The sequence below is a fragment of the Ailuropoda melanoleuca genome, chromosome 3 (genome assembly GCF_002007445.2).
Source record: "Ailuropoda melanoleuca isolate Jingjing chromosome 3, ASM200744v2, whole genome shotgun sequence".
Taxonomy (NCBI): Eukaryota; Metazoa; Chordata; class Mammalia; order Carnivora; family Ursidae; genus Ailuropoda; species Ailuropoda melanoleuca.
In genome coordinates, this window is record NC_048220.1 from 118,304,187 (window position 1) to 118,329,668 (window position 25,482).

General features: G+C 38.7%; 1 protein-coding gene across 2 annotated transcripts in view; it reads right to left on the reverse strand.

Annotated features, from left to right (window-relative positions):
- Nucleotides 1-25,482, reverse strand: part of WDR70 (WD repeat domain 70) — a 303,131-nt gene that overhangs the window by 89,430 nt on the left and 188,219 nt on the right. For both annotated transcript variants that reach the window (XM_034656990.1, XM_034656991.1), the window contains exon 10: nucleotides 22,437-22,611. In XM_034656990.1, the coding sequence (XP_034512881.1) occupies nucleotides 22,437-22,611 (175 nt within the window). The remainder of the gene's footprint in view (nucleotides 1-22,436; nucleotides 22,612-25,482) is intronic.

Here is a 25,482-nt window from a genome sequence, read left to right on the forward strand (position 1 = left end):
CCAGAGGGCCACCCTCAAAAGGTAAATCATTTATATGCACATATACCTTGGGGGGTTTTTTGGTCCAGACTGAACCCAGGACCCCACATTGCATTTACCTGTCATGTCCTCTTAGTCTCCTCCAATCTAGAAAGTTTTTTTAAATTCTTGTGAAGAGTACTAACCAGTTATTTTGCAGAATATCCCTCAGTTTGGATCTGTCTGATGTTTTCTCATTATTAGACTGAAATTAAACATTTTTAGCAAGAACACAACAGGCACTGGAGGGGTGGAGCGGTTTATTTCCAACAGCTGGTTCTGAGGCAGCAGCAGCACAAGATCCAGTACAGTCATCGTCCTCTGCTCTACAGGGTTGTGACCTCTCCTAGCCCACATCAAAATCAGTGCACAGGGACACTGGGAAAACACATCTCTTACAAAGCTCATTGTGCCATCTTTCTCAAGTATATGCATCCAGAAGGGATTCTGATCCAAAGCTGAGTAAGCAGGGAGGGAGTTGGTAAGGATCACAGTGAAACATGGGACAGAGATCCTAAGCAAAGTGGTGTATAGGTAGAGAAGGCACAGGGTCAAGGAATGGAAATTCAACTAGCAGAAATGAGGAAATTAGGCTGGGAGATCAATGGAGGAAAGAATCTAACCTCAGGAAGATTTCGGAAATAGAAGTCCAGCCCTAGGCCAAAAAGTTAGAACACTTTTCAGTCAAAATAAGGGCAAAAGAGTAATGGGCATGGATATAAGCCCCAAGAATTAATAAATTAATTCATTTATTCCACTGAGTTGGATATGGAATTGAAGATTTTGTGAATAAACGCATCCCAAACTGAACTCCTTACAGCATTCTCTTCTTCCTCTACTTCCTCAGGCAAATCTCCCTGCCTTGATGGTGGCATGCATCCCAGTTACTCAGCCTGGTCAGTCACTCATCCTGCGTGCCTCTCATACAAGTTACCAAATTGTATGTGTCTTTCCTGTATTCTAAATATCTCTCTAATCCACTTCTTTGGATTGATCTCCATTCTCACCTCTCACCGGGCATGGACTAACCTAGCACCTCTTAACTGACCCCCTTGCCTCCTGGTTTAATTTCCTCCAATTTATTTACCACATACACAACAAAGTGATTCTTCAAAAACAAGTCTGATCATGGACCTCTCTTGCACACAGCCATTTACTGAAAGGGAAGAAAACAGGCCTTCCTCTCGACCTCACCCCACACCATTGTCACCAGGAAGGGCATGGCAAATCATTGTGTGGGGTAAGAATAGAGACTTGTTTGAAAAAGCGTATTTGATTTACCCACTGTTTCTGTAACAGAGTACAGAAAGTAGAGCTTAACAAAGTGTTCTTAGCTAACTGCGAAACACAGAATATGTATTGGTTTTTAAGATACTGAAAAACACTCCCCTGTAAGAGAAAACAGAAGCACTTGGTCCAAGTCTATCTTTGTAAATGGGAAAGCCCCATACAAACAAGCAATCAGTATCAAATTCAAACACATTCACACACACACACACACACAACTATATCAGTTTCAAGTTTATACAGGAAGGTCACTTCCTAAGAATGTGGATTTAGGGTTAGAGTAGAGATTTTTTTTTAACTTTTTGGCTTGTCATATCTATTTAAAGTACTCTTAATTTTTCAATATAAAAAATAACTATCACGTATTTTGCTATAACTTCTACTAGTGTTTCAGTGAAATGTCTAAAATATCTTTCCCTCCTTGAGCTACACATTTTATGTGTGGGAAAACATTCAAGCCCCATGCAAGTATCTTTAGTATCTCCATATGTTTTAACTCATAGCACTTGGAAAGTCTGCTGTGCTACTAAATGGTTTATAGGCAAATCTTCGTAGGTTTAAAAATAAAATTGCACAATGTCATCTGGCTACTGGATCTAGTCAATGACAAAGAATTCCGTTTAAGTTATGGCCATTTAAACTTAGTAAAATGTTTTAATTTTATGCTATTTCTATAATCTTGATTCATATCTCAGTAATAAAATACAGAAAGCATAAATATAGTACAGAGTAAATTATTTCCTTTAATGAATGTGGACACCACACATTTTTTACCAAGGGAAATAGATATAAAATTTAGAAGTACTTCTAATGAAGTCAATTTAGGTGGTAGCATTTGGAAATACAGCTGTGAGGAAAGGCTCTGGTAGTCACTCCCTGCCTAATTACCTGAGTCTAAACTGAGCTCTTTTCCTCTTGCAGCCTTATTCCATTTTGATCCTCGTTAATTGTGATAGAAGGACCAGGAATTACCTTTACACTACCTCCCCTACTTCTTTCTTCTCTCCTGGATCCACTCCCTAATCACCCAGCCCTGCGGGCCCTTTCTAGGCAGACAGACAGAAGTGGGATCTTTTCTTACTGGAACCAGATCATCAATCAGACAATTTTACCCTCAATAATATGCATTCCCTGGCTTTTAAACAACATATAGAGAACAGAGGCCCCCTCAGTTGGGTAGATGGACGGGTTCCCACTCTCAGAGACTCAAGAGATTGTGCTTAGAAGCATAGACTCTGGAGCCAGACTTCCTGGAGTCAAATCCCAGATCTACCTACACTTTACTGTATGACCTTAGAAAAATTACTCAGTCTCAGTTAACTCATTCTTGAAATGGAGATACCAATATTAACCTCATAAGCTGTATAACAAGCAAATAGATTGAAAGCATCTAGAAAAATTCCTGGTACACAGTAGGTAGACAATGTTAGCACCTATTCTAATAATTATTACTATTATTATTATCACTACCACCACCACAGCTACTATTGTTGACGTAAGCATCAGTGAGAAGGAGGTGAATTCTCTCGTAAAGTTCTATAGGTCATATCAGAACAAAGCTAACTGACTTCTCTGGACAAATGGTCTTTTTTTTTTTTTTTTAAGATTTACTTATTCATTTGAGAGAATGAAAGAGCATAAGCAGGGAGAGCTGCAGAGGGAGAGGGAGAAGCAGGCTTCCCACTGAGCAGAGAGCCCCACACAGGGCTCGATCATGACCTGAGCTGAAAGCAGATGCTTAACTGACTGAGCCACCCAGGCACCCCTGGGCATACACTCTTTATGTAGTTCTATAACATATTAACAAAACTATGAATATGAATGACTAAATAAAAGAAGGCACACTTAATGACCTTCACCTAAGGACCAGGTGCTTTGTACTTTCACAAAGATTATCTCACTTGATCCGTATAACCAGACAAAGATGAAGTTTATTATTCAGATGAGTAAACTGAAGCTTGGGAGGCAAAGAACTCTTTTTGTCCTGCCAGACCTACCTATGGGGAACATAAAGAAGAGCACAGAAAGATAAGCTCCTTTGGACTAATCTAGAATATTCACAAAAATAGCTAATATTAACACTGTTTCTACAAAAAAGTGTACAAGTTCCAAACAATTTAAACCAATGAAATTTTAGAATACAATCAACCCACTTGTCTACTATTATCAGTTTTATTTTCTAAGTATTAATTGTGCACAGATTTTCACAACAAAGATTTATGTCATTCCAGAGTAGTATCTGTGTCTTTTTATTAAAACTCCCGAAGCATCTAGTTTACTATTTGGTAAATACCTAATTTTATATGATCAAGGAAAATGACGAAGACTGCAATCATCGTACTTGGTAAAACACATTCTCAATTTCAGTTATAGAAAACTCTGGGACTAATACAGTATCCCTTAAATGAAATGAATGAGAAGACTGGGGTGGGCATTGGATAAATTCAGCTATAGCAAGAAAGATTTTAGGTGGCACAAGGAAATAGTATTAAATGGTAGTGAATCTCATAGTGAGAAAACTGTTTTTAAAATTCTCCTTCAATTTCAAGGACAGAGTCTTGATTTAGCACTAATTTGCCTTTTTACCTCCATAACACTTGCTAATTATCTCTTTAATATAGAAAAAAATTCAGACACAGAGCCTTGGCTGACAACAGTATCCAGCAAGTATTTATGATTGTTTTATTTTTAATGCAATTTTAAAAATTGCTATGTTCTATTAACAAAAACATTGGCTTTTTGCTTATGGTAGTGTTACAAAGTTTCCTTTCGAAAGGGAGAATGGGGAGTGATTACTTCATGCGCACTGGGTGTTTTGATGGCATGAAACTAAAGAAAGCTGGTGGTTGTACAACACTGAGAATACACTAAATACCACTAAATTATATATTTTTAAATGAAAAATAAAATAAAATGGTTAACTGTATGTTATGTGCATTTTACCTCAATTTAAAAAAATATTTATAATTTTAAAGTAAATCAATGTTTTAAAATTAAGTAAATAACAAGATGGTGTAGAGAGATGGGAAAAGTTATGAGAGTAGTATGCAAACAAAAGAAGTTTGAGAAACACACTTAAGTAGTGAAACCAGACTCAATTAGTATGGATGGGATTGCTGGGGGTAAACTTAGAGGGGTAAACTTTGAGATAGGAATCTCAAAGGTAGAGCCCTGGACAAACTAATTTCGGTAGCTTTTCAAGACACCATCAACCTAGCACATTCTAACCACCCATGACTTCTGGTGGCATAGCAGATGTTTTGACGGGTTAGGTAAAAATCCCGAGGCAGGAAAAGCATCTGCTGCATCCATCTGCCTCCTGTTCTAAATCTCTGCAGCTCCCCTTCTTCTCTCTCACCATTCAAGGGACTGCTGGGTTCATGATGCCCTCTGGTCACTCAATGCCCCAAACCACTTCTTCATCATCAGTCAGAGCTTCTGTTTTCATTTTTGTTTTTTAAAGATTCTATTTATTTAACTTGTCAGAGAGAGAGCCAAGCAAGGACAGCAGCAGGCAGAACAGGCAGAGGGAGAGGCAGGCTCCCCACTGAGCAAAGAGCTCGATGAGGGACTCAATCCCAGGACCCTGGGATCATGACCTAAGTTGAAGGCAGACACTTAACCGACTAAGCACCCAGGCGTATAGAGCTTCTGTTTTTTAAAGGCAGTTTTTAACTATGTTTTGAAAGGATCGATATCCACAAGGTCACCGTTAAGATCAAATTATATTTGGGATATGCTTCAGAAGTATTTTGTAAACTCTGGACTAGTGGTTCATAAAATCAATTTAATAGATTATAATCAGTAAAATCAAATCAAATGAAATGAAAAAAACATGGGAGCACATTGTACATTGCAAGACTGGGAACTGTTTTGGTAAACTATTTCAACTGCACGGGTGTGTGTATGAATGTGTGGGTGTGTGTCGGTCTGTGCAAAGATACTTGTATAGTCAGTCACAATGAAAATGTAATTTACTGTGGGCAAAAAAAAACATAGTTTTACAAAACAAGTAATTCCTTTCTCTCTGTGTTATATGACCAGACTGAGAGAGCATAAGAACTGTTTTTTGGAATAAAACAGGCTTATTATAGGATATACACAGCAATCGGTGACTTTACCACTTATCCCATAAACATCAGCGTTTTCCACCCAAAGTAAAACTTCTACAGCAAAAAGTAAAATTTTTTATCAGACAACTGTGAGAATAATTCTTTATATAATTAACTATAAATAAATTGGGGCAATAACTTTAAAAAATACTTCTGAATTAAGACTGGATCCTCACTTTACTTTGTAGAAGAGAGCTAAAAGAACAAAAACTCTGATAAAGAACAAAACTGGTAAATATTTTAAATATTTTAAAATGTTGAGGTTTACCAGAATCTCGAAATGCTCTATAATTTGGCTATCATACATAAAAATAAGTTTCTGAGTTTTATGAAATGCGGTAAATTATTACAGCTTGTATAATTAGTAGAAGAAGGAAATTAAAAAAAAAGAAAAGAAAAAGAAAAAGACACACACAGAGAACAGGGAGGTTCACTGTAACACCAGGAGTTTCAGAGCTCAAATCATCACTGGTTACATCCCTTCTCCAGTTGCAATGAATCAAACAGTAGGTTAAAAGAGAATGCACACAGCCCAGAGAACGCTTTCACATTTTTGGCTCAGACATTACTTTCTGTATATAAAAGCCCTACTAGTGGCTCTATTGAGTGAACATTTAACATTTACTATGCTGTTTATAATGATTAAAACAGTAATGTTTGGCCTCTTCAGCTTACAAAATAAATCATAGCTGTCCTGAAGCTGAGAAACACAGCTAAGGAAATATCTCTCCTAGAGAGAGGAATCCCTTATATAGGCTTTCTAGAGAGTATAGTCATCCTGCAGAGATCCACCATTTTAAATGACATAACAGCCCTATCTAGACAACTGCAAAGGACTTTACTCATGCTATAGAAGATGCAAAAACTCTTTTTTTTTTTAAAGATTCAGGGATTATTGGAGTGCCTAGGTGGCTAAGTCAGTCAAGTATTTGACTCTTGATTTCAGCTCAGGTCATGATCTCAGGGTCCTGAGATTGAGCCCCGGGTAGGGCTCCACACTGGGCATGGGGCCTGCTTAAGATTCTCTCTCTTCCTGTCCTTCTGCTCCCCCCACCCCCACTCATGCTTGCTGGCTAGAAAGAAAGAAAGAAAGAAAGAAAGGAAGGAAGAAAGAAAGAAAGAAAAGAAAAAAGAAAGAAAGAAAGAAAGAAAGAAAGAAAGAAAGAAAGAAAGAAGAGAAAGGAAGGAAGGAAGAAAGAAAGAAAGAAAAAAAATTAGGGAGATTTACTCCATATTGCCAACTGATATAAGATAATCATAAAAGTAAAACAAACTATTTAAAATTAGCTAAAATAACACAAAATCAAAACAGATTTTCCTGTAATCCAAATTCTCAACCCAAAACAGCCTGCTTACCGTTTAAAAATCAAAACCATGAAAAAGAATGATCAAATGTGTTTTATGGAATCTTTCTCAAATTAAATTCTTTTTATTATACCAGTTGTTAAATAACAAAAATTCAACCAAGCAAACTTTAAAGATCTAATTGGCTTTATTAAATCAATGCATGACATGGGCAGCATACCTTCTAGCAAGTAGAGGGTAGCTCCAAAGGGCTACAGAAAAGAAAGGGTTTTTAAAGAAAGAGAAGGAGCGGAAAAAAGGAAATTATTAAGCAGAGAATCCACTGTTATAGGCAAGGTTGCCCTCCTAAGGATAACAGGAAGGGTCTATCAGTAATTTTCCTAGTGCTGACCAGAAAACTCCCTTGTTGAATGGTTAAAGGTTACATTCCTAAGAAGTTGAAACAAGAGATGGGTTAGGTATTAAGTCTTGGTTAACCTAAGTGACACCATTTTAGACCTATGGTTTTCTTTCTAACATAGTACACAACTCTTTAAAAAGGCATAATTTAAAATACTGTGAAAAAATTACCTTTACTTTAAATTCTACCCACTTGTCAATCTAGCTTCAAAAAAATCTTCAAAATCCAAAGATTACCTCTACTGCTACCAACCTGGTCCAGGAAATTACCTGGACATCTGCAACAGCCAGCCTCCAGTCACCTTACTTCTACCTTTCTCCCCTTACAGTTATTCTCCATGCAAAATGGCATGAGGGATTGCTGGAGGGGAGGTATGGGGAAGGGGGAGTGGGTGAAATAGATGAAGGGGTTTATAAGTACAAACTTCCAGTTATAAAATAAACCAGAGATGAAAAGTACAGCATAGGGAACATAGTCAATAACATTGGTGACAGATGGTAACTACACTTATTATGGTGAGTGTTTAGTAATGTATAGGGGCACCTGGGTGGCTCAGTCGTTAAGCGTCTGCCTTTGGCTCAGGGCGTGATCCCGGATCCCTGGGATCGAGCCCCATATCAGGCTCCTCCGCTGGGATCCTGCTTCTTCCTCTCCCACTCCCCCTGCTTGTGTTCCCTCTCTCACTGGCTGTCTTTCTCTCTGTCAAATAAATAAATAAAATCTTTAAAAAAATTTTTTTAAAAAGTAATGTATAGAACTGTTGAATCATTATGTTGTACACCTGAAACTAATATAACACTGTATGTTAAATATACTTCAATTAAAAAGAAAAGTGGCCAGAGTAATTCTTTTAAGAATACAACTTGGATCGTATTATTCTTCTAGAATCTGTCTAATGGCTTCCCATTACCCTAGAGGAGTATTCAAACTCCTTGACATAGCCTCTAAGGCCCTTTGACCTGATAGCCTCCTGCCCCAACCTTGTCCCACTTCTCATTCACTCTTCCCTAGGAAGGAGGGTAGTACATTAATCTGACCTGTGATTGTGGTAAAAAGTAACTGACAGCGCTTGGCTTAGCTCTTCCCTTTTCCTTCTTGGGTGCAAGCTGACCTTAAGGAGTAAGTCTCCTCCGCTCTTCCATGCCCAAAGTCTTCTTGGTGCAAGCCTAGCAAGGTTCAGTGTTGGATGGGACTAGGTGGGTAATTCTGTCCAGTTCTAGGAGTTAGTTAGCAGGCACTTCTAGCTGTCATCCTCCTCCACCATCTGTAGCAAAGGTGGATTCTGGGCCTTCATCTATCACACTTCAGTGATTAGTCTTATTTCGTATTTTGTTTAGAACTCATGTTGGGAAGAGGGGTGCTAAATTATTAGGGCTACTAAAAAGCCCAATTCAGTGAAACAAACACACATGCAGGGCTCACACACCTTACATGTGAGTACAGAAAAGAATCTAGAAATGCTCATCTCTGGGTGGAGTAGTTATAGGTAAGTCATGTTTTTCATATGCTTTTATATTTTGGATATTTTTACAAATAACTATAGATTACTTTAATAATCAGAAAAAAATAGCCCAAATTAACTTTCTTTGGGAACCATTACATAGGTCAAAGGTTGGCACCAGGTTTCCAGAGGAAATCATGAGCTATGTGTTGGATACATGTCTAATGAAATTGAAAACAGAGTTACAAAAGAACTGTCATGATTACATGCCATACAGATAAAAATGTCTTACTTCTTTACAGGTATTTCATAATTACTTTTACTTTAATATTTTGACTAAATTCACATCACCAAATAGTGACAAAAACTATATCATTCTCTTGAATCTGTACAGCCCCTGTGGTCTGCTTATTCAGTATAATGAAAATGTAAGATTATACTAACTGCTTACTTACAATATTTATACATTTGACTCCATAACAGCAGCTCCTATTCACATACATTTTTTAAAGATTTTATCTATTTATTTGAGAGAGAAGGAGAGAGAGCTCACGAGTCCATGAGCAGGGGAGGGTGGAGGCAGAGGGACAAGCAGACTCTCTGCAGAGCAGGGAGCCCGAGATCTCGATCTGAGGACCCCAAGATCATGACCTAAGCCCAAGTCAGACACTTAACCAACATAGACACCCGGGCAACCCTCTTACTCACATATTTTAAACTGGAGGTTTCTGCTGACCAATTTCTATTTTTTTCTGACCTAATGATCAATACACATCCACAAATACTCATAGAAGTTTCTACTCTTACCACATTTAGGAGAAAATTCTAATTCTTCTAGTTTTACTTATAAGGTAAAATGTTTTAAGAATATAATCTTTATAAGAAAAACACATATCTTAATTCAATTTTAATTTTTCTTCTGGCTTCCCTGGGCAACTTTGATCAATATACGATCATCTAAACCTAAGAATTTTCTCACACATTATTTTCATCAGTTATATTTCCTTCTTTCTGTATGTTAATAGGCATCAAGGCACTGCCTAAGTTTTGCCTTTTTCAGGATACTGTGCAAGGTCTACATGTCAAAATTAGAATATGAAAGCAAGAATGTTTGGAATAAAATTTAAATATTGAGGGTATAGGTAAACTAAACCCTTGAAATTTAATCCAGCAACTATTTATTAAATCCCTACCACATATGTTTTCCATAAGAGTGGATCCAAAGTTAAAGAAGAAAGAAAAAGAACCCTTGTCTCCAAAGAGCATGTAACAGTGCCTTGTAAACTTTTTTGTCCTTAGCCAATTTATTATTTTTTTAAGATTTTATTTATTTATTTGACAGAGAGAAAGAAAGAGCACAAGCATGGGGAGTGAGAAGGAAAGAAGCAGGCTCCCCGCTGAGCAAGGAGCCAAATGCGGGACTCAATCCCTCAAGACCTGAGGCAAAGGCAGACACTTAACCAACCGACTGAGCCACCCAGGCATCCCTGTCCTTAGCCAATTTAGGCAGGGCAGAAGATTATCTATTTCATCTCTTCCTTTATTCCAGTGGCAAGAGAATTCAGGGTTTAAAGTTCCACTGCAGAAGCAGTTTTGAAAAGATTATAACCCATTTTAATAAGTCACTTTTTAAACAGCTTTATCAAAATACAACTTAATACCATAAAATTCACCCATTTTCAGTGTATGATTCAATGATCTGTAGTAAATTTGCAGAGTTGTGCAACCATGACCATACTCTAGCTTTAGAATCTCTCCAGCAGGAAGGATCACTCATTCGTGAACCATACAGCACTGCCGGCACAGTGATTAAGAGCGCAGGCTCACTGCAGACACGTGGCTCCACGATTTTACCAGCCTCGAGCAAGCTGTTATACCTTTCTCTACCAGGTTTCAGTTTGCTCATCTAAAATATATGGCTAATGGTAGTACCTCATAGTATGGTTCTAAGGATCAAATGAATTAACATATATATAAAGTACTTGGAACAGTGGTTGGCACAAAGTGTTCAGTATTTATCAGCTATTATTAACATCATATACTTTAATAATCTATTTATTAGAAAAAATAGACTGAAAATACTTTTGACGCAAATAAGCGTCACTCCATACTGAAGGCTAAAACAAACAACCTATAATAACACATTTATTTTGATGATAAAAAAGCTTGACAGTAATAAAAAATTTTAAAACACGAATAACGGTAATTGAAAACTAAACCACCTCAAGATAGAACCTATGATGGTAGCATCCATTCATTGACTCAAAAAATATTTACGGGATGCACACACTATATGTCATGCTCTTTTTAGGGATGGGAAAATAGCAAATAATACAAAAAGTTCCTGACCTTATGAAGCTTAGGTTAGGAGGAGACAAAATGAATGAGCAGACAAATGAAAAATAAAACAAAATAATTACACAGTGGTAAATGTTATAAAGACAGTAACATATTTTAGGCAATGGGACAGAAATACAGGGCCAGGGAAAACATGGGCACTATTCTAGTCAGAAATCCAGCCTCGCTCTAGAACTAGACTTTTTAATCCACATTCTTTACTATTACACTGCTTTGTGGCTCTTTGAGATGACATTTTGCCAGAGGTCAGAACTAGAAGTTAGTTGCCACAGCCAAGGCAATAAACCATGACAAAGGCCTACAAGCACCAAGGGTAACAAGTACAAAGGCTCCAAGGCAGGACAAGGCCTAGTAGTATTTGAAGAATGGAAAGAGGCCAACTAGTCTGGAGTTTAATGAGCATAAAGAGTGGCAGGTGAGATGGGGCATCTGGGTGGTTCAGTAGGTTGAGCTCCCGACACTTGATTTCAGCTCAGGCCATGATCTCAGGGTCCTGAGATCAAGCCTCATGTCAGCCTCCCCACTCAGCAGGGAGTCTGCTTTTCTCCCTCTCCCTCTGCTCCTCCCCATTTGCACATGCGTGTGCGCACACACACACACTCTCTCTCAAATAAATCTTACAAAAAAAAAAAAGAAGAAGAAGAAGAAGAATGGCAGGTGAGGTTGAAGAGATAGGCAGACACTAAATTCCTGAACCATTTCACTATTTGAATCAACCCCTTCCCTATCCAACTGCTTGAGGTAATGTTAGGCCACTAACTGGACATTTCTGGGGAAATTCACCATCACCATGGGCCAAACTGAGGCAAAGCAATCTTCACTTATTAAAATGATGAGATTTTAAAATGGAAGATTATTTCTTAAAAAACATTTGACCTAATTCTGTTATTTGTATGTTTTCAGGGTTTACACTCCTGGATAAATCATCTTCTGGTCCACTGTTCAAGAGCAGTGTGCAGGGAATAGCATCTGATTTGGCTTTCAAGGAATGAAATCACCACCAGCAGTTGGGGGCTTGCAGGAAAAGCACACAGGGCAAGGTGGTCAGTTCTGAGAAAGGCAGCAAGGCAGGAGAAGGTGATCAGGAGGGAACAAGTATAATTAAGTCTAATTTTTTTTTAAGTTTTTTTATTTATGGAGAAAGTCGTGGGAGATATTCAAAGGCTGGTTAAAGATAAACTGAAAGGCTGTAGGTGTCAGTGAGAGGAAATGTGAACTGCATTCAGTATGTGGTAAGCGCTGAAGCAGTATGTGTTGCATTTAATAGGATTTAAGCTGGAACTAGGTACATCGGAGTGGATGGACAGAGAAGGCTGAGGATACCCAGAAACACAGCCTGGAGATGACGCAAGTCAGAAGTAGAATGAAGGCAAAGGAGGTGAAACTGAGGAGGCAGATATGAGGGCCACTGAAACAGAATTTATGAGACTGACACTGGTTATAGAAAAGGAAAATTAGCAGGAGAAGAGATTGTTTCAAAGAGTGATACTATCAATAAGGAGAAGAAAGACTGAAAAAAGAGGAGAAAGGAGAAAAAGCTGGTGTGGTGCTTGGAAAGTCTCATATTTTATTCTTCAAAACACTCGAAGAGACTACACAATATCTTATGATGCATCCTCAAAATATCCATTTTGAGCTCCTCCGGGGTGTTTGAAAGCAAACTGGGTCGGGTCACTGTTTTGTTAATTGTGGTAGACACTGAGCACCTAGAGTAGTACTTGGACCAGAGAACATACTCAATAACCTTAGTGGAATCAATGGTGTGATCGCTCTGCCTCCCTTCCATCTGTCATTCCCTCTTGCTCCTTGTTTTCTTCCCTATTGACCCAAGAGCCCACACTGAGCAACCACCTTACCAACATCCTTAAATACATGGCCCATTATCCCGTTACATGTTTCCTATTTTTCTCTCTGAGATTGCTCAGGATCTTCTCTATAACCCTGATGCCCTGAAAGTTCACGATGCATAGTTTAATAGGAGTCTTTTTCATTCACTGCACTATTTGATAAGCCCTTCCTATCTGGAAAATTATGTTTTTTCAGTTCTGGCATTTTCTTTGGAGCAGGAGGAGTAACTATTTCTCACCTAATTCCATCCTCCCTCCTCTACATTTTCTTTCTCTAGAATTTTCAAGTCAAAATCGACGCTTTCAAAAGTTTACCATTCTTAGTGTTTTATTCTACTTTCTAGGAGATTTCCTTGCCTCTATTTTTCAACACTCCTATGGATGTCCCCCCTAGTATCATCTATTTACTTTCTAAGAGCTCTTGCTTGAATTCTAACTGTTCAAAATTTTTTTGTAGTATCTGCTTTAGTTTCTTGGTTGTAATATTTTCTCTTTTCTCTCTGGAATATTAATTATAGGATATTTTTTCTTAAAATTTTCCTCTGTTTTCTACATTGTCTCTCTCTCCCCTCTGAGTTATTCTGTTTGCTTTAATCTCTGTATTTCATATTAGAGGATTTCCTCGAATGTCTGGTAACCCTTGTCTGTCCATTACTATATAAGAGTAAGGCACTAAAAAGCTGATTAGAAACTCTATGTCAGGGGTGAAAATCTTGTAAAGGCATAGACAGCAAATATTTTAGGCTTTGAGGGCCATAGAGTCTGCTGTAGCCCTGCTGTTGTAATGCAAAAACAAGCACAGACCATACGAAAATGAATGAGCAAGGCTGCTCCGATAGAACTTTATGACAATGAAATCTGAATTCACACAATTTTCATGTCATGAAATATGTTTCATATTTTGATTTTTTAAAATGTTGTGTGTCATTGCAGTAGGCAGAATAATGCGCCCCAAAGATTTCCACATCCTAATTCCTTAAATCTGTGAATATGTTATTTTACATGGCAAAGGGGGAATTAAGGTTTCAGACTGAATTAATATTGCTACACTGATCTTAAAATAGGGAGATAATCCCAGATTACTGAGTCGATCCAATGTAATCACACAGGTCTTTAAAAGTGAAAGAGGGAAACAGAAGAAAAAGTCACCATGTTGTGATGTGAAAGGACTCCACTTACTGTTGCTGGCCTTGAAGATGGAGGAAAGGGGCCATGAGCCAAGGAACGTAGGTGACTCTTACTAGCTGGAAAAGGCAAGAAAAAGATGTTTCCCCTGAACCCTCCAGAAAGGAACACAGCCCTTAACGACCTTAATTTTGGTCCAGTAAGACCTCTACCCCACAAAAGTGTAAGATAATAAATTTGTGTTGTTTTAAGTCACTAAGTTTGTGGTAATTTGTTACAGTAGCCATGAGACAACAATACAACCATTTAAAAATGTAAAAACCCTTCTCAGCCTGCAGGCCACAGGAAACCTGATGGTGAGCTATATTTGGCACATGGGCCGTAGTTTGCTGACCCCTGGTATAGGCTCTTGAACCAACTGCCTGGGATGAAATCTCAATTCTGCCACTTACTAACTGTAATCTTTGGTAGGCAACTCAACCTCTTTGTGTCTTATTTCCTCATTTGCAAAGTGACAGTAGTAACAGTACTTGCATCACAGGAATGCTATAAGGATTAAATGAAATATTATATGTCAAGTGTTTAAAATACCACCTACCCCACAGGAAGCACTCAGTAATTGTTATTACAGTAACAATGGGGGGGGGGCGAGGAGGAGAAACACACCTCTACGTGAAGATGTTCCCCTTATCTCAGCTTTACCTGGAATACAGTCTCTAACACCCAAAAGTAATTCTTTACTGTTCTGGCGGGGTGAGGGAAGAAGAGGGAAGAACAGTGATATGGTTGCGCAGGACAGAGAAGGGAACCAAAGAACAGTCCCTTTGTCTTTTACTGGCTGCTCCCGCCACTGCTAAGGTTTCCGCCTTCTCTCATTGGATAAGTCAGTTACCATTCTTGCATCTGGTTTCCATGTTCCAAAAGTGTCTTGAGTTCTCTTTTCTGCTGCCATCTCCCCTCTAATTCTCTTCATCTATGCTTTTAAAAATGCCCTTTCTGTCATTTTAGTGGAGTTTCAGGAGGAAGCAGAGGGGAATGTGTTTAATTTATTCTGTTTAACTGAAAGTCTTAAAATTCAATTGCTCTATTATTCCTGACCTCAAAAAACAAGGACAATAATTACTTATATTTAAACGAAAACCTTTTAACCTAACTTTTCCAAAAGCCAGTATTTCCTCATTTAAAAAATGTTGTTTCCAACAATATATGACATTTTCTAAAAGCATTTTAAGTAAAACTTTAAAGCTTTCATTAAAATAATTGACAAATTAGAACTTAACTTCAGGGCCTGCAAGTAATTTTGCGCAGTTAGATGATTATTTGTGTTGTGAGTCAATGACATACTTTCTTGAAAAGTAAACTTCGAAAAATACGCGTGTTTAAAACACTACAGAACAATCTGTATGTCACATGTTTTCTCCCGAGTATTTAAAAAGGTAACTATAGTTCATACATCTATTCAGGCACACTTACCAGTGGGTACATAACATTCTCATTAATTGATGGTGACTGTATTTTCCTACATTGAATGATGGCTGTAACAGGGATCTACATTCTCATCTTTCTAAGCCATACCTTTAGTCCCCAAGAAATCTGGGAAACTCATGACACTTTCAGTCTGAGCTCAATAGCATCCTGAGATCTAACTTTACCATTCTACAAAAACTGTAAGCTGACTAGGAGCTAAAGAGAAAAAGGAGAAAGAATAGACCAACAGTTACTGAGAACCTGTTATGTGCAAGTCCCATTCTGGCTACTTTTAATATATTACCTAACATATTCCTCAAAATAATATGACAAGCTGGGGATCATGCCCTCATTTCCTGAATAAGGAAAACGACATATAGAATGCTCAGGAAACCCAGGACTGATAAGACAGAAAGCCCCGAGTGATGTATAATGTGATTTATGTCTCAGGTATCATTTACAAACTGTGCCATAGAAGTATGCAATCAATATTTAGCTGTCTGTATTTTTTAGACTCCCAATATTAGGCCTAATGAAGAGATAAAAATCTGTGTTTGAATTTTTAATAATGCTCTTTATATATTTTTTTCAGATACAGCATGTTTTCTCAAAGGAATATACCAGAAACTTTTTTCTAAATAATTTGCTTTTTAAACTGTTTAAAAATACCATTTTCTGGGGCGCCTGGGTGGCACAGCGGTTGAGCGTCTGCCTTCGGCTCAGGGCGTGATCCTGGCGTTATGGGATCGAGCCCCACATCAGGCTCCTCTGCTGTGAGCCCTGCTTCTTCCTCTCCCACTCCCCCTGCTTGTGTTCCCTCTCTCACTGGCTGTCTCTATCTCTGTCAGATAAAAAAATAAATAAATAAATAAATAAATAAATAAATAAATAAATAAATAAAAAAGATAAAAATACCATTTTCTCCTCTATAATGTACTTTACTCCTCCATATAGTCAATATTTTGCTACTTTAACTTGAACTGAGATTGGCTAAAAGCTTTCAATCACTGTTAAATGACCGGTCTTCAAGTAAAGAAGGGAGAAGACACCTGGAGGAGGGCACGAACCTGGACTTGCTTGCATGCACAGTGTTGGCCAATGGAAGTCACGTTTAACTCATGAAAGCCTTTTGATGACATCACTATGAGAAAGATAGGGGACACTCAACGAGTACAGAGAAATCAAATCTCAAAAAGCTCTCCATGCATTATTCCCAAGGTTGATAGCTAAAGCGGTATGTCACAAAAATTAAAACACAAGAGTAAAAGCAACTGTTTTGGCTGAAATAGTTTCAAAGGGAATTTTTTAGTGATTTGACTTATTCGCATTTGTAGATGACAGTAAATGATAAATAGCTATATAATGAAACGTTTTCCAAAGTAAAGTTATTGTGATATTAAAATTGCACAACAGGGGCGCCTGGGTAGCGCAGTCGTTAAGTGTCTGCCTTCGGCTCAGGGCGTGATCCCGGCGTTCCGGGATCGAGTCCCACATCGGGCTCTTCTGCTGGGAGCCTGCTTCTTCCTCTCCCACTCCCCTGCTGTGTTCCCTCTCTCGCTGGCTGTCTCTCTGTCACATAAATAAATAAAATAAAATCTTTAAAAAAAAATAAAATAAAATAAAATTGCACAACAATGACAAATTTGTCACAAAACAAGACTGGAAATAAGGACAAGATACTATATGCTAAAAATATTTCAAAGTATTATTCTTTTTAAAATCTCCAAATCTGCAATATCAACAGGTTAACACTCTATTTAAAGGAAGTCTGGGATGTTCAAATTGTATAAATGAGAAAGATGAGGTCAATATTAAGAACCCTCCTTCATAAAATTCTTCCCTCTCACTAATAGTCTCTGTTAGTATATGTACTTACAGATAATTCTGAAACTCTATGAGAGTAAATAGTGTTTTTCTCTTCAGTGGCTATGACAGCTTCATAAAAATGTCCAAAAAGCAGGGGGAGAAAAAAAAACTATCCATAAAAAAATGACTACAGAATGTAGTTAACCAATAGTATGAGAATTTGGCCTGAACTGGTTTACACGAGGTGTGAATGAAGAAGGATCAAAGCTGTATTATGGAATTTAATAGAAAAACCATGAGAAACAAATTTTTAAATCTCAAAAATAATCCATAAAATACAAGGCACAGCAGATAGCATCCAACAGTGAGGAATGATTTCTGTGTGACTTTATTTTTTTTGTTGTTTTCTTTTTTTAAAAGATTTTATTTCTTTATTTGACAGAGAGAGACAGCGAGAGAGGGAACACAAGCAAGGAGAGTGGGAGAGGGAGAAGCAGGCTTCCAACCGAGGAGGGAGCCCGATGCGGGGCTGGATCCCAGGACCCTGAGATCATGACCTGGGCCGAAGGCAGACGCTTAACGGCTCTGGAGACCCTCTGTGTGACTTTAAGCAACTTAAAGGTACCCAGGAACTCAAGTGCCACCCCTCCCACAAAACATTCTCTTTATTCTGCTTTATTTTCTTTGTGGTACTTGCCATTATCTGAAATAAGCTTGATGGTGATTTTAAAAGAAAAGATCTAAAACGTTTTGAGAAATAACAATCTCAAAAGAGCCTTTCAATGTGACTGCTTTGATGCAGAATAGCCTTGTTATGTTGCTTAGTAAAATAATAGCATTATTACTCTGTAATCCCAACTGATCCCATTGGTTATCTAAATTCCATACGTCTCAGAGGTCCTGAATATGAGTACCTACCCTGACCCCCTAAGCCTTCCCTAACTCTTCCATATTCTGGGCATTATACAAGGTAGCATCTGGTTATAAATAATCTTACAGATTATTCTTTTTTACAATTACTTAATGGGTTTAAATTTCTTTTGTCTCATTCTCAGTGAGGTGGTAGGTGTTCCAAAATAGCAGGAGAAATGTTCCCAACGTAGACAGCTAGCTAGCTAGAGATACAGAAATATGGAGAGAAGTACAGAAGAATACATACCACGTAATTTACAAACATTATGGGGTAGAGATAGAGTAATGCAAGCGAAGAAGTTATTAATAAAAAAAATAAATTTTTTGAAAAGTGTACCTTTCATGTATGTAAAACTATGATCGCACTTAAATAAAGAAATTAGAGCTCTACCTATTCACTTACGAGGTTGTCCATGCTATGCTTTCAGGTAAAAAAAAGCAAACTGCAAATCCTCTCTCTATATAAAAACAAAATCTCTTAATGCATACTTACACACACAAATAAAGGGGAAGGTGAAAAGGACATAAATCAACCTAAGCTTAACACAGGTTATCTGACAGTGACTGGAGACATTTAAGGATCTGTAGTGCACTGGATCTAAGCTACTACTGGTGACTTTATTTCCCATAGTCTCTCTCCTTTATACCTGTTCTCTTACACACTGGAGACTTCATTTGCCCAGAAACTTATCTCCCAACATCACTAGTTCTGCCCAAGCGCCTCTCTGGTCCGTACCAACCATTCTCTGGGATAGCTGATAGTATGGGCACTGATGAGCCATTGAGCTGGATAAATGTCTCTGGAATATCTCTTAGGCTTGAAGTTTTCCTGATAGGGGATTGGAGTATGTGGTCATTTTTCCAAAAGGCACAGCCCCAGAATCTGGGCAGGGAATGCAAGCAAAAGGAGAAGTAAGAGGCAGACAGTTGGAGAGTAGGTCAAGCTGCTGCTGATAGTACGCTACTGCCAAATAAAACAACTTCAAGTATTATTCCTTCCCATCACCTGTATCTATGGAAGGCAAAAATAAATAAATAAATATGATGGTCCCCATTTTCCTGCCAAAATCTTAGTTTATAAATAGTGATCGTAATACAAGTAAATACAGCATGTTCTTTTAGTTAAGGGTCTAGCATATTGTAGATTCTTAATAGATATTAAACAACAGCTTTGAAAAAAATATGTCCAAAGGATGTGTTTTTATACAAACAGAAGAAGTCATTAGATATTCATGAGACCATACAATGCTAGAATATTTTAAAAGCCAGAAATTAGACTTGAGAGCCATGAAAGTAGTTTTTAAAAATCTACCTATGTTAATAGAGATTATATATTCATACATCATTAAGGATATACCAAAAATTACCTCAGTCTCCCCTATTCCTTCTCCATCTCTCTTTCATTGAGGTTTCATATAAATAGAAGGTTTTTTTTTAATGTTGCTACTTTTAAATGTCTTCCCAGAAATAAATTGACAACCTTATTTTGTTACCTTTACAGAACAGATTCATTCACTCATTCATTCAACAAATCATTATTGAAGATCTGCTGTATGATAGGCATTGTTCTTTGCTCTGGGAATACAGCAGGGAGCAAAACAGGCAATAATCCTTTCCCTGTGGAGCCAATATCCTACTGGAAGTAAACAGCCAATAAACAAGTATGTAAAATATATAGTAGAGTATGTCAGATGCTGATCAGCATGACGGAAGAAAATAAGGACAGAGAGCACCACTGGTGGGGAGAAGGCTGCAATTTTATGTAGGGTGGAGTCAGGGAGACCTTACTGAGAAGAGAAAATGTGAGCAAAGGACTAAAGGTTGTGGGGGGAAGAAGCCACGTGAACACGTAGGAGAAGCATGTTGCCGGCCGAGAAGGCTTCTGCATACATGGAACCCAAGTCAGGGTGCGTGCTATTACCTCTCCAATGTCCCCTCCCACTGTTCTGCACCTCCCTCACCTTACTCTAACCAGACACTGGCTTTCTTGCCACTGCTCAGATATATGCTGGTGAATGGGGGCTGAGGGACCACGGAGGTAATGCGGACCTGAAGAAGCTCCTCTGAAAAGCTCTTCTCTCAAATTGACAGACAGGCCATCATCACATGAGTGAAAGGGATATTGGGCAAACAAACACTCCTCTTGAGCAGCACTTTCCAACAGAGCTCTCTGCAACGATGGGAATGTTCTTTAGCTGTGCTGTTCAATAAGTAGCACATAGACACATGTGGCTATTTGGTACTTGAAAAGTGCCATGTGACTAAGGAACTGAAATTTTAATTGTAAATTTTAATTAATTAAATCGAAACAGTCAAAATGTGGCTAGTGGCTACCATCCTGGCCAACATAATTCTAGAGTAGAAGTAGGTCTTAAGAACACAGGAATTTATCACTAAGACACCTTACTTCTAAAAAAGAAATATTTTTTAATTTGCTAAATTCTCTAATGAGAATTCTATGATTAAGTAGGGCAATTATGAAACTTTCACTTAACTGTCATAAAACACACACATGTATTAATCACTATATACCATGTAATTCTCTGGCTACTGCATGGAAAAACTACTGCTATTAGGCTTTTTTTTTTATCTCAGCTTTAGTGTTTCCCTGCAGATAATTTATTATTGCTGAAGTAATAATTAAGAAATTTTTAAAAATTCTGTTCGTAAATCAAGCTGTACTTTCTGCTAGCAAGTTTTTTCTTCTCAATTTGATTTGTCTTTAGGTGACATATATTTACATGAAAATGTAAAAATATGAATAAATATAACAAAGAGGATGTGGTATAATAAACTATAACTTTATATACTATTAAATTCTAACAAAATAGAACCAAAGACTATAATTAGGCAAAATAGCTTAAAAAATGGGGGAGGGGGATTAATGGACATTTAAATAGCTTTGTTTTTTACAAAAATGGAAATAGAAGGTACTCATTATTCTAGTAAATATGCAGAGCCAATCTTTAAAGACTTTAGTACCAAACTTTATAAGAATACATGGGTTCTAAGAGAAAGGCACACATATGTGCACTATACTACAAACACCACTTTTAAAGCTACACACAAAAATTTCATGACTTAGAATTTTTATGTTTAATCCAACAGCACCCAGAGACGATAAAAGCCAGTTACTAAAAAATTTATTGCTTGGTTAAAACTCAGTTTACAATTCAAAGGATTTTTAAAATCTCTGTGCTGTTATGAAGCTTTATGGGGTTTACAATGGAGATGAAAACAGAAATAAAAAGATCTGACAAACTGAAAATGCCAAAGATATTTCCAGCATTATCAACATGGATTCTTTTTTTCCCTATCATTCCTTTTTACCTTATTCCAAAACAAATGATTTTAACCCATCTGCCTAAAAAGACAACTATGTTTCCTAGGGTCCCTTTCAAAATGTAAATGCCTGATAGGCAATTTTATTTGAAAGAATATTATTTTTATAATTTTTAAAAAGAACTAGAATATAAACTCCACAGGGCGGGAAATTTTTATAATCTGCAGTATTCCCAGTGCCTACAATAGAGCCTGCCATCTAGTAGATGTACTTAATAAATTCTAACAAATTACTAAATTAATCATTTTATCAGAATCTTTTATTAAAATAAAGATGACCAAATAGTATTATAACATTAACGTAGATTTTCATTTTAACATTGGTAATATAGAATCATTCCACTTATCAAAAAATCTTGTTGTACCATCTCTACATAGAATAAAACCCTTTCTAAAGCTTATTGGTAATTCTCGGAATTAGCCAAAGACTTCCATATTCATTATTTCGTAGAATTATTTACATAGAATTCTGTGATCCCTTCCAATTCAAAAATTTATTTATTCTAATAATGATCTAAAACTGTAAAAGAAAATCTGAAACCTATTCAAATGGAACGTCATGGAATGTTAAAACAAAATATTATTTAAATTACTACAAAAATAATTGCAAAACAACTGATGGACCATCCCAGACATTTCATGGTTTTCTTAAATCTTTCAAAGAGTATTTTCTAGTACTCTGCTTAGTCTTGTTTTACACTACTATCAAATCCTTCGCTTTCAAAATCAAGTACACTGAGATACCAAATAACAAAACTGCACTATGCTTTTTAAATTTTATGCCAAAAGATCTACTTTATTTTAAAAACAAAATCTAATACGCATTGGAAAATACTGAGCTGGAATGTTTGCTGAAATGCTGTTTACTGCAAATGTCCCAATGTTTTATCAACTAACACCGAAGTTTAAATTAGGGCTAAACTCAGGAAACTGACCTTCATAATATTTTAACATGATGTTTGTCTTTATAAGGTGGTTTTCTTCTAAGAAAACGGACTTAAATGTCATAGACTTACAGTCAAATTTCTGTCCCAGATCTGTATGCTTCCATTCTGGCAGGCAGCTGCTATGAGGTTTCCATCTCTACTGTATGTGCACGTGGTGGGAATTACTTTTTTACCCTGCATCGTCCGTGGTTTAAACACACTTCTTTGCTTCCTTGGATTTTCAACTTCCCATGTCCTCACAGTCCTAAAAACAATAAAGAGATTTTCATTTACAAAAAAGAAAGGAGTTTAAAAGTCAGAAGAGCTCATAAAAACCACTTCACCTCTTAAGCATATGTCTAATAATTATTTTAAAATAAAATGCGTTCTGTAAAACATTCTCCATTTATAAATGAGGTTGCTCACTGCAATAAAGTGAACCATCTGAATCATGTTGTCTTCAAATAAAACAGCAAGTAGCAAATTCTACTTCAAATCTATGAGTTATAAGTTCTGACCCTCTACAACAGTGCCTTCCGAAAAATTCTGATTATACACTCTGATGCGTAAAACTGTTGAATATACACCTCTCATATATACACATTAATTTCTAAATTACTTACATGTCTTAATGCACTGTTATATAATACACACCAGAAAACACACTGAAAAAATAAGTAACTAAAGAATGATGTCTCACTCTAGGACCGAGGCAAAGATATCATGTCTCTGAGGGAGAAGCAGAAACAAAATTGTCTGCCCCTGAGTTTTCAACAAGTAACAAGAAGCAGCAGCTAGCTAGGGCTGGGGGAGTACCCTCCTGCTCACAGTCCCAGGCAAAGGAGCACTACCACTAAGGAAAGCTAGAACAAGATCCTTATGACCCAGAGAGAGAGGGGAAAAACAACAACAAAAACCCAAAAACGCATAAAATACAGAAAACCAAAGATGAATTCAGCAAATTCTTGGCAGAAACTATCCAAGCCGAAGCAAGAACAACATCTCCAAAGTTCTAAAAGAAAAAAAAATGTCAATCTGATATTCTATAGGCAGCAAAAAATATTTCAAAAATAAGGTAAACAAAGACTTTTTCAGATGAATGAAAGCTAATTCATTTCCTTCAGACATGTACTAAAAGAAATGTTAAAGGAAGTTCTTCAAGAAGAACAAATATGGGGAGTTAAGATGGCGGAGGAGTAGGGGACCCCTTTTTCAGCTGGTCCCCTGAGTTGAGCTGGATAGGTACCAGACCAGCANCCTTTTTCAGCCGGTCCCCTGAGTTGAGCTGGATAGGTACCAGACCAGCAGGAACATCCAAGGAATCAGCCTGAGACGCAGGAAGATACAACTGGATCTCTACAAATGAACATCTTCAGCGCTGAGTATCGAGGTACGAAGCGGGGAGCCGTGAAACTGCGCACAAATATCGGAAGATAAACAGAAGGGGGAGGGAGCCGCCGTGTCAGGGCGCCGGGAAGCGGTAGCCACCTGCACGGGGGAGTGGACAGACTGCGGACCCACACGCTTGAGACAGCAGACTGAGACCGTGAGCCGGGGGCGCGCGCTACCAAACATCTCACGGAGCTCCAGAGCTCCGGTGCGCTCACTGGATCCAGGCTGAGACCGGNGGTCCCCTGAGTTGAGCTGGATAGGTACCAGACCAGCAGGAATATCCACGGAATCAGCCTGAGACGCAGGAAGATACATCTGGATCTCTACAAATGAACATCTCCAGCGCTGAGTATCGAGGTACGAAGCGGGGAGCCGTGAAACCGCGCACAGATATCGGAAGCTAAACAGAAGGGGGAGGGAGCCGCCGTGTCAGGGCGCCGGGAAGCGGTAGCCACCTGCACGGGGGAGTGGACAGACTGCGGACCCACACGCTTGAGACAGCAGACTGAGACCGTGAGCCGGGGGCGCGCGCTACCAAACATCTCACGGAGCTCCAGAGCTCCGGTGCGCTCACTGGATCCAGGCTGAGACCGGGAGCTCCGGGAGCATGCATGGGGCGGCTGGCGGCTGGAGGGCCACCTGCACGGGGGAGCAGGCGGACTCGCGGTCGGCACCCGCGTGACACCAGACTGAGACTGGGAGCGCACGCGGGGTGGCTGGCGGCTGGAGGGCCACCTGCACGGGGGAGCAGGCGGACTCGCGGTCACCAGACTGAGACCGGGAGCTCAGGGAGCCCACGCGGGGGAGCCCGCGCGGGGCGGCTGGCGGCGGGCGGGGTTGGAAACACAAAGGACAGAGACGTGCCGGCCCTGGAAGTGAGGGCTGGGACGCCGGGTGTGGGGCGCACAGCCCGGGATGCTGCAGGGTTGAGCAGCACCAACAGAAACAGAGTTAAAGTGGCCAGAACATCAGTGGAGAAAGGTCCGCAAANAATTTCAGCCGCTCTCTGACTCTCAGAACAGGCACAGCAAACCGCCAGGGAAAGCCGCCAGAGAACAAAAGCCCGGAAATACCGACTCACAGGGTGCCCATTCCCCTCCCCCCTCGCAGGGGACACAGAGACTCTACCCAAACAGGGTTTTTTGAGTACCGGCCGGCAAGCCCCTCCCCCAAAAGGCAGGCTGAAAAATTAAGAAGCCCACAACCCGGAGCGCCTGAGTGGCGCAGTCATTAAGCGCCTGTCTTCGGATTAGGGTGTGATCACAATGTTCCGGAAAGGAGTCCCTCATTGGGCTTCTCCGCCAGGAGCCTGCTTCTTCCTCTCCCACTCCCCTGCTTGGGATCCCTTTCTTGATGACTGTCTGTCTCTCTCTCTCAAATAAATAAATAANTCTCTCTCTCTCAAATAAATAAATAAAATCTTTAAGGAAGAAGCCCACATCCCTAAGATCTCTATAAAACAAGCGCGCACGGCCTGGGTCCCAGTCAATAACTTGGGCTCTGGACAACCCCGCAATCTCTCCTCATCAGAATGAGGAGAAGGATAAGTCCCCCCCAGCAAAGAAAAGACAATGAGTCTGTGGCCTCTGCCACAGAACTAATGGATATGGATGTATCCCAATTATCGGAAATGGAATTCAGAGCAACAATGGTCAAGATGATGAGTAGACCTGAAAAAGTATTAACGAAAATGTTACTGAGAATATAGAACCCCTAAGGGCAGAAATGAGAGCGAATCTGACAG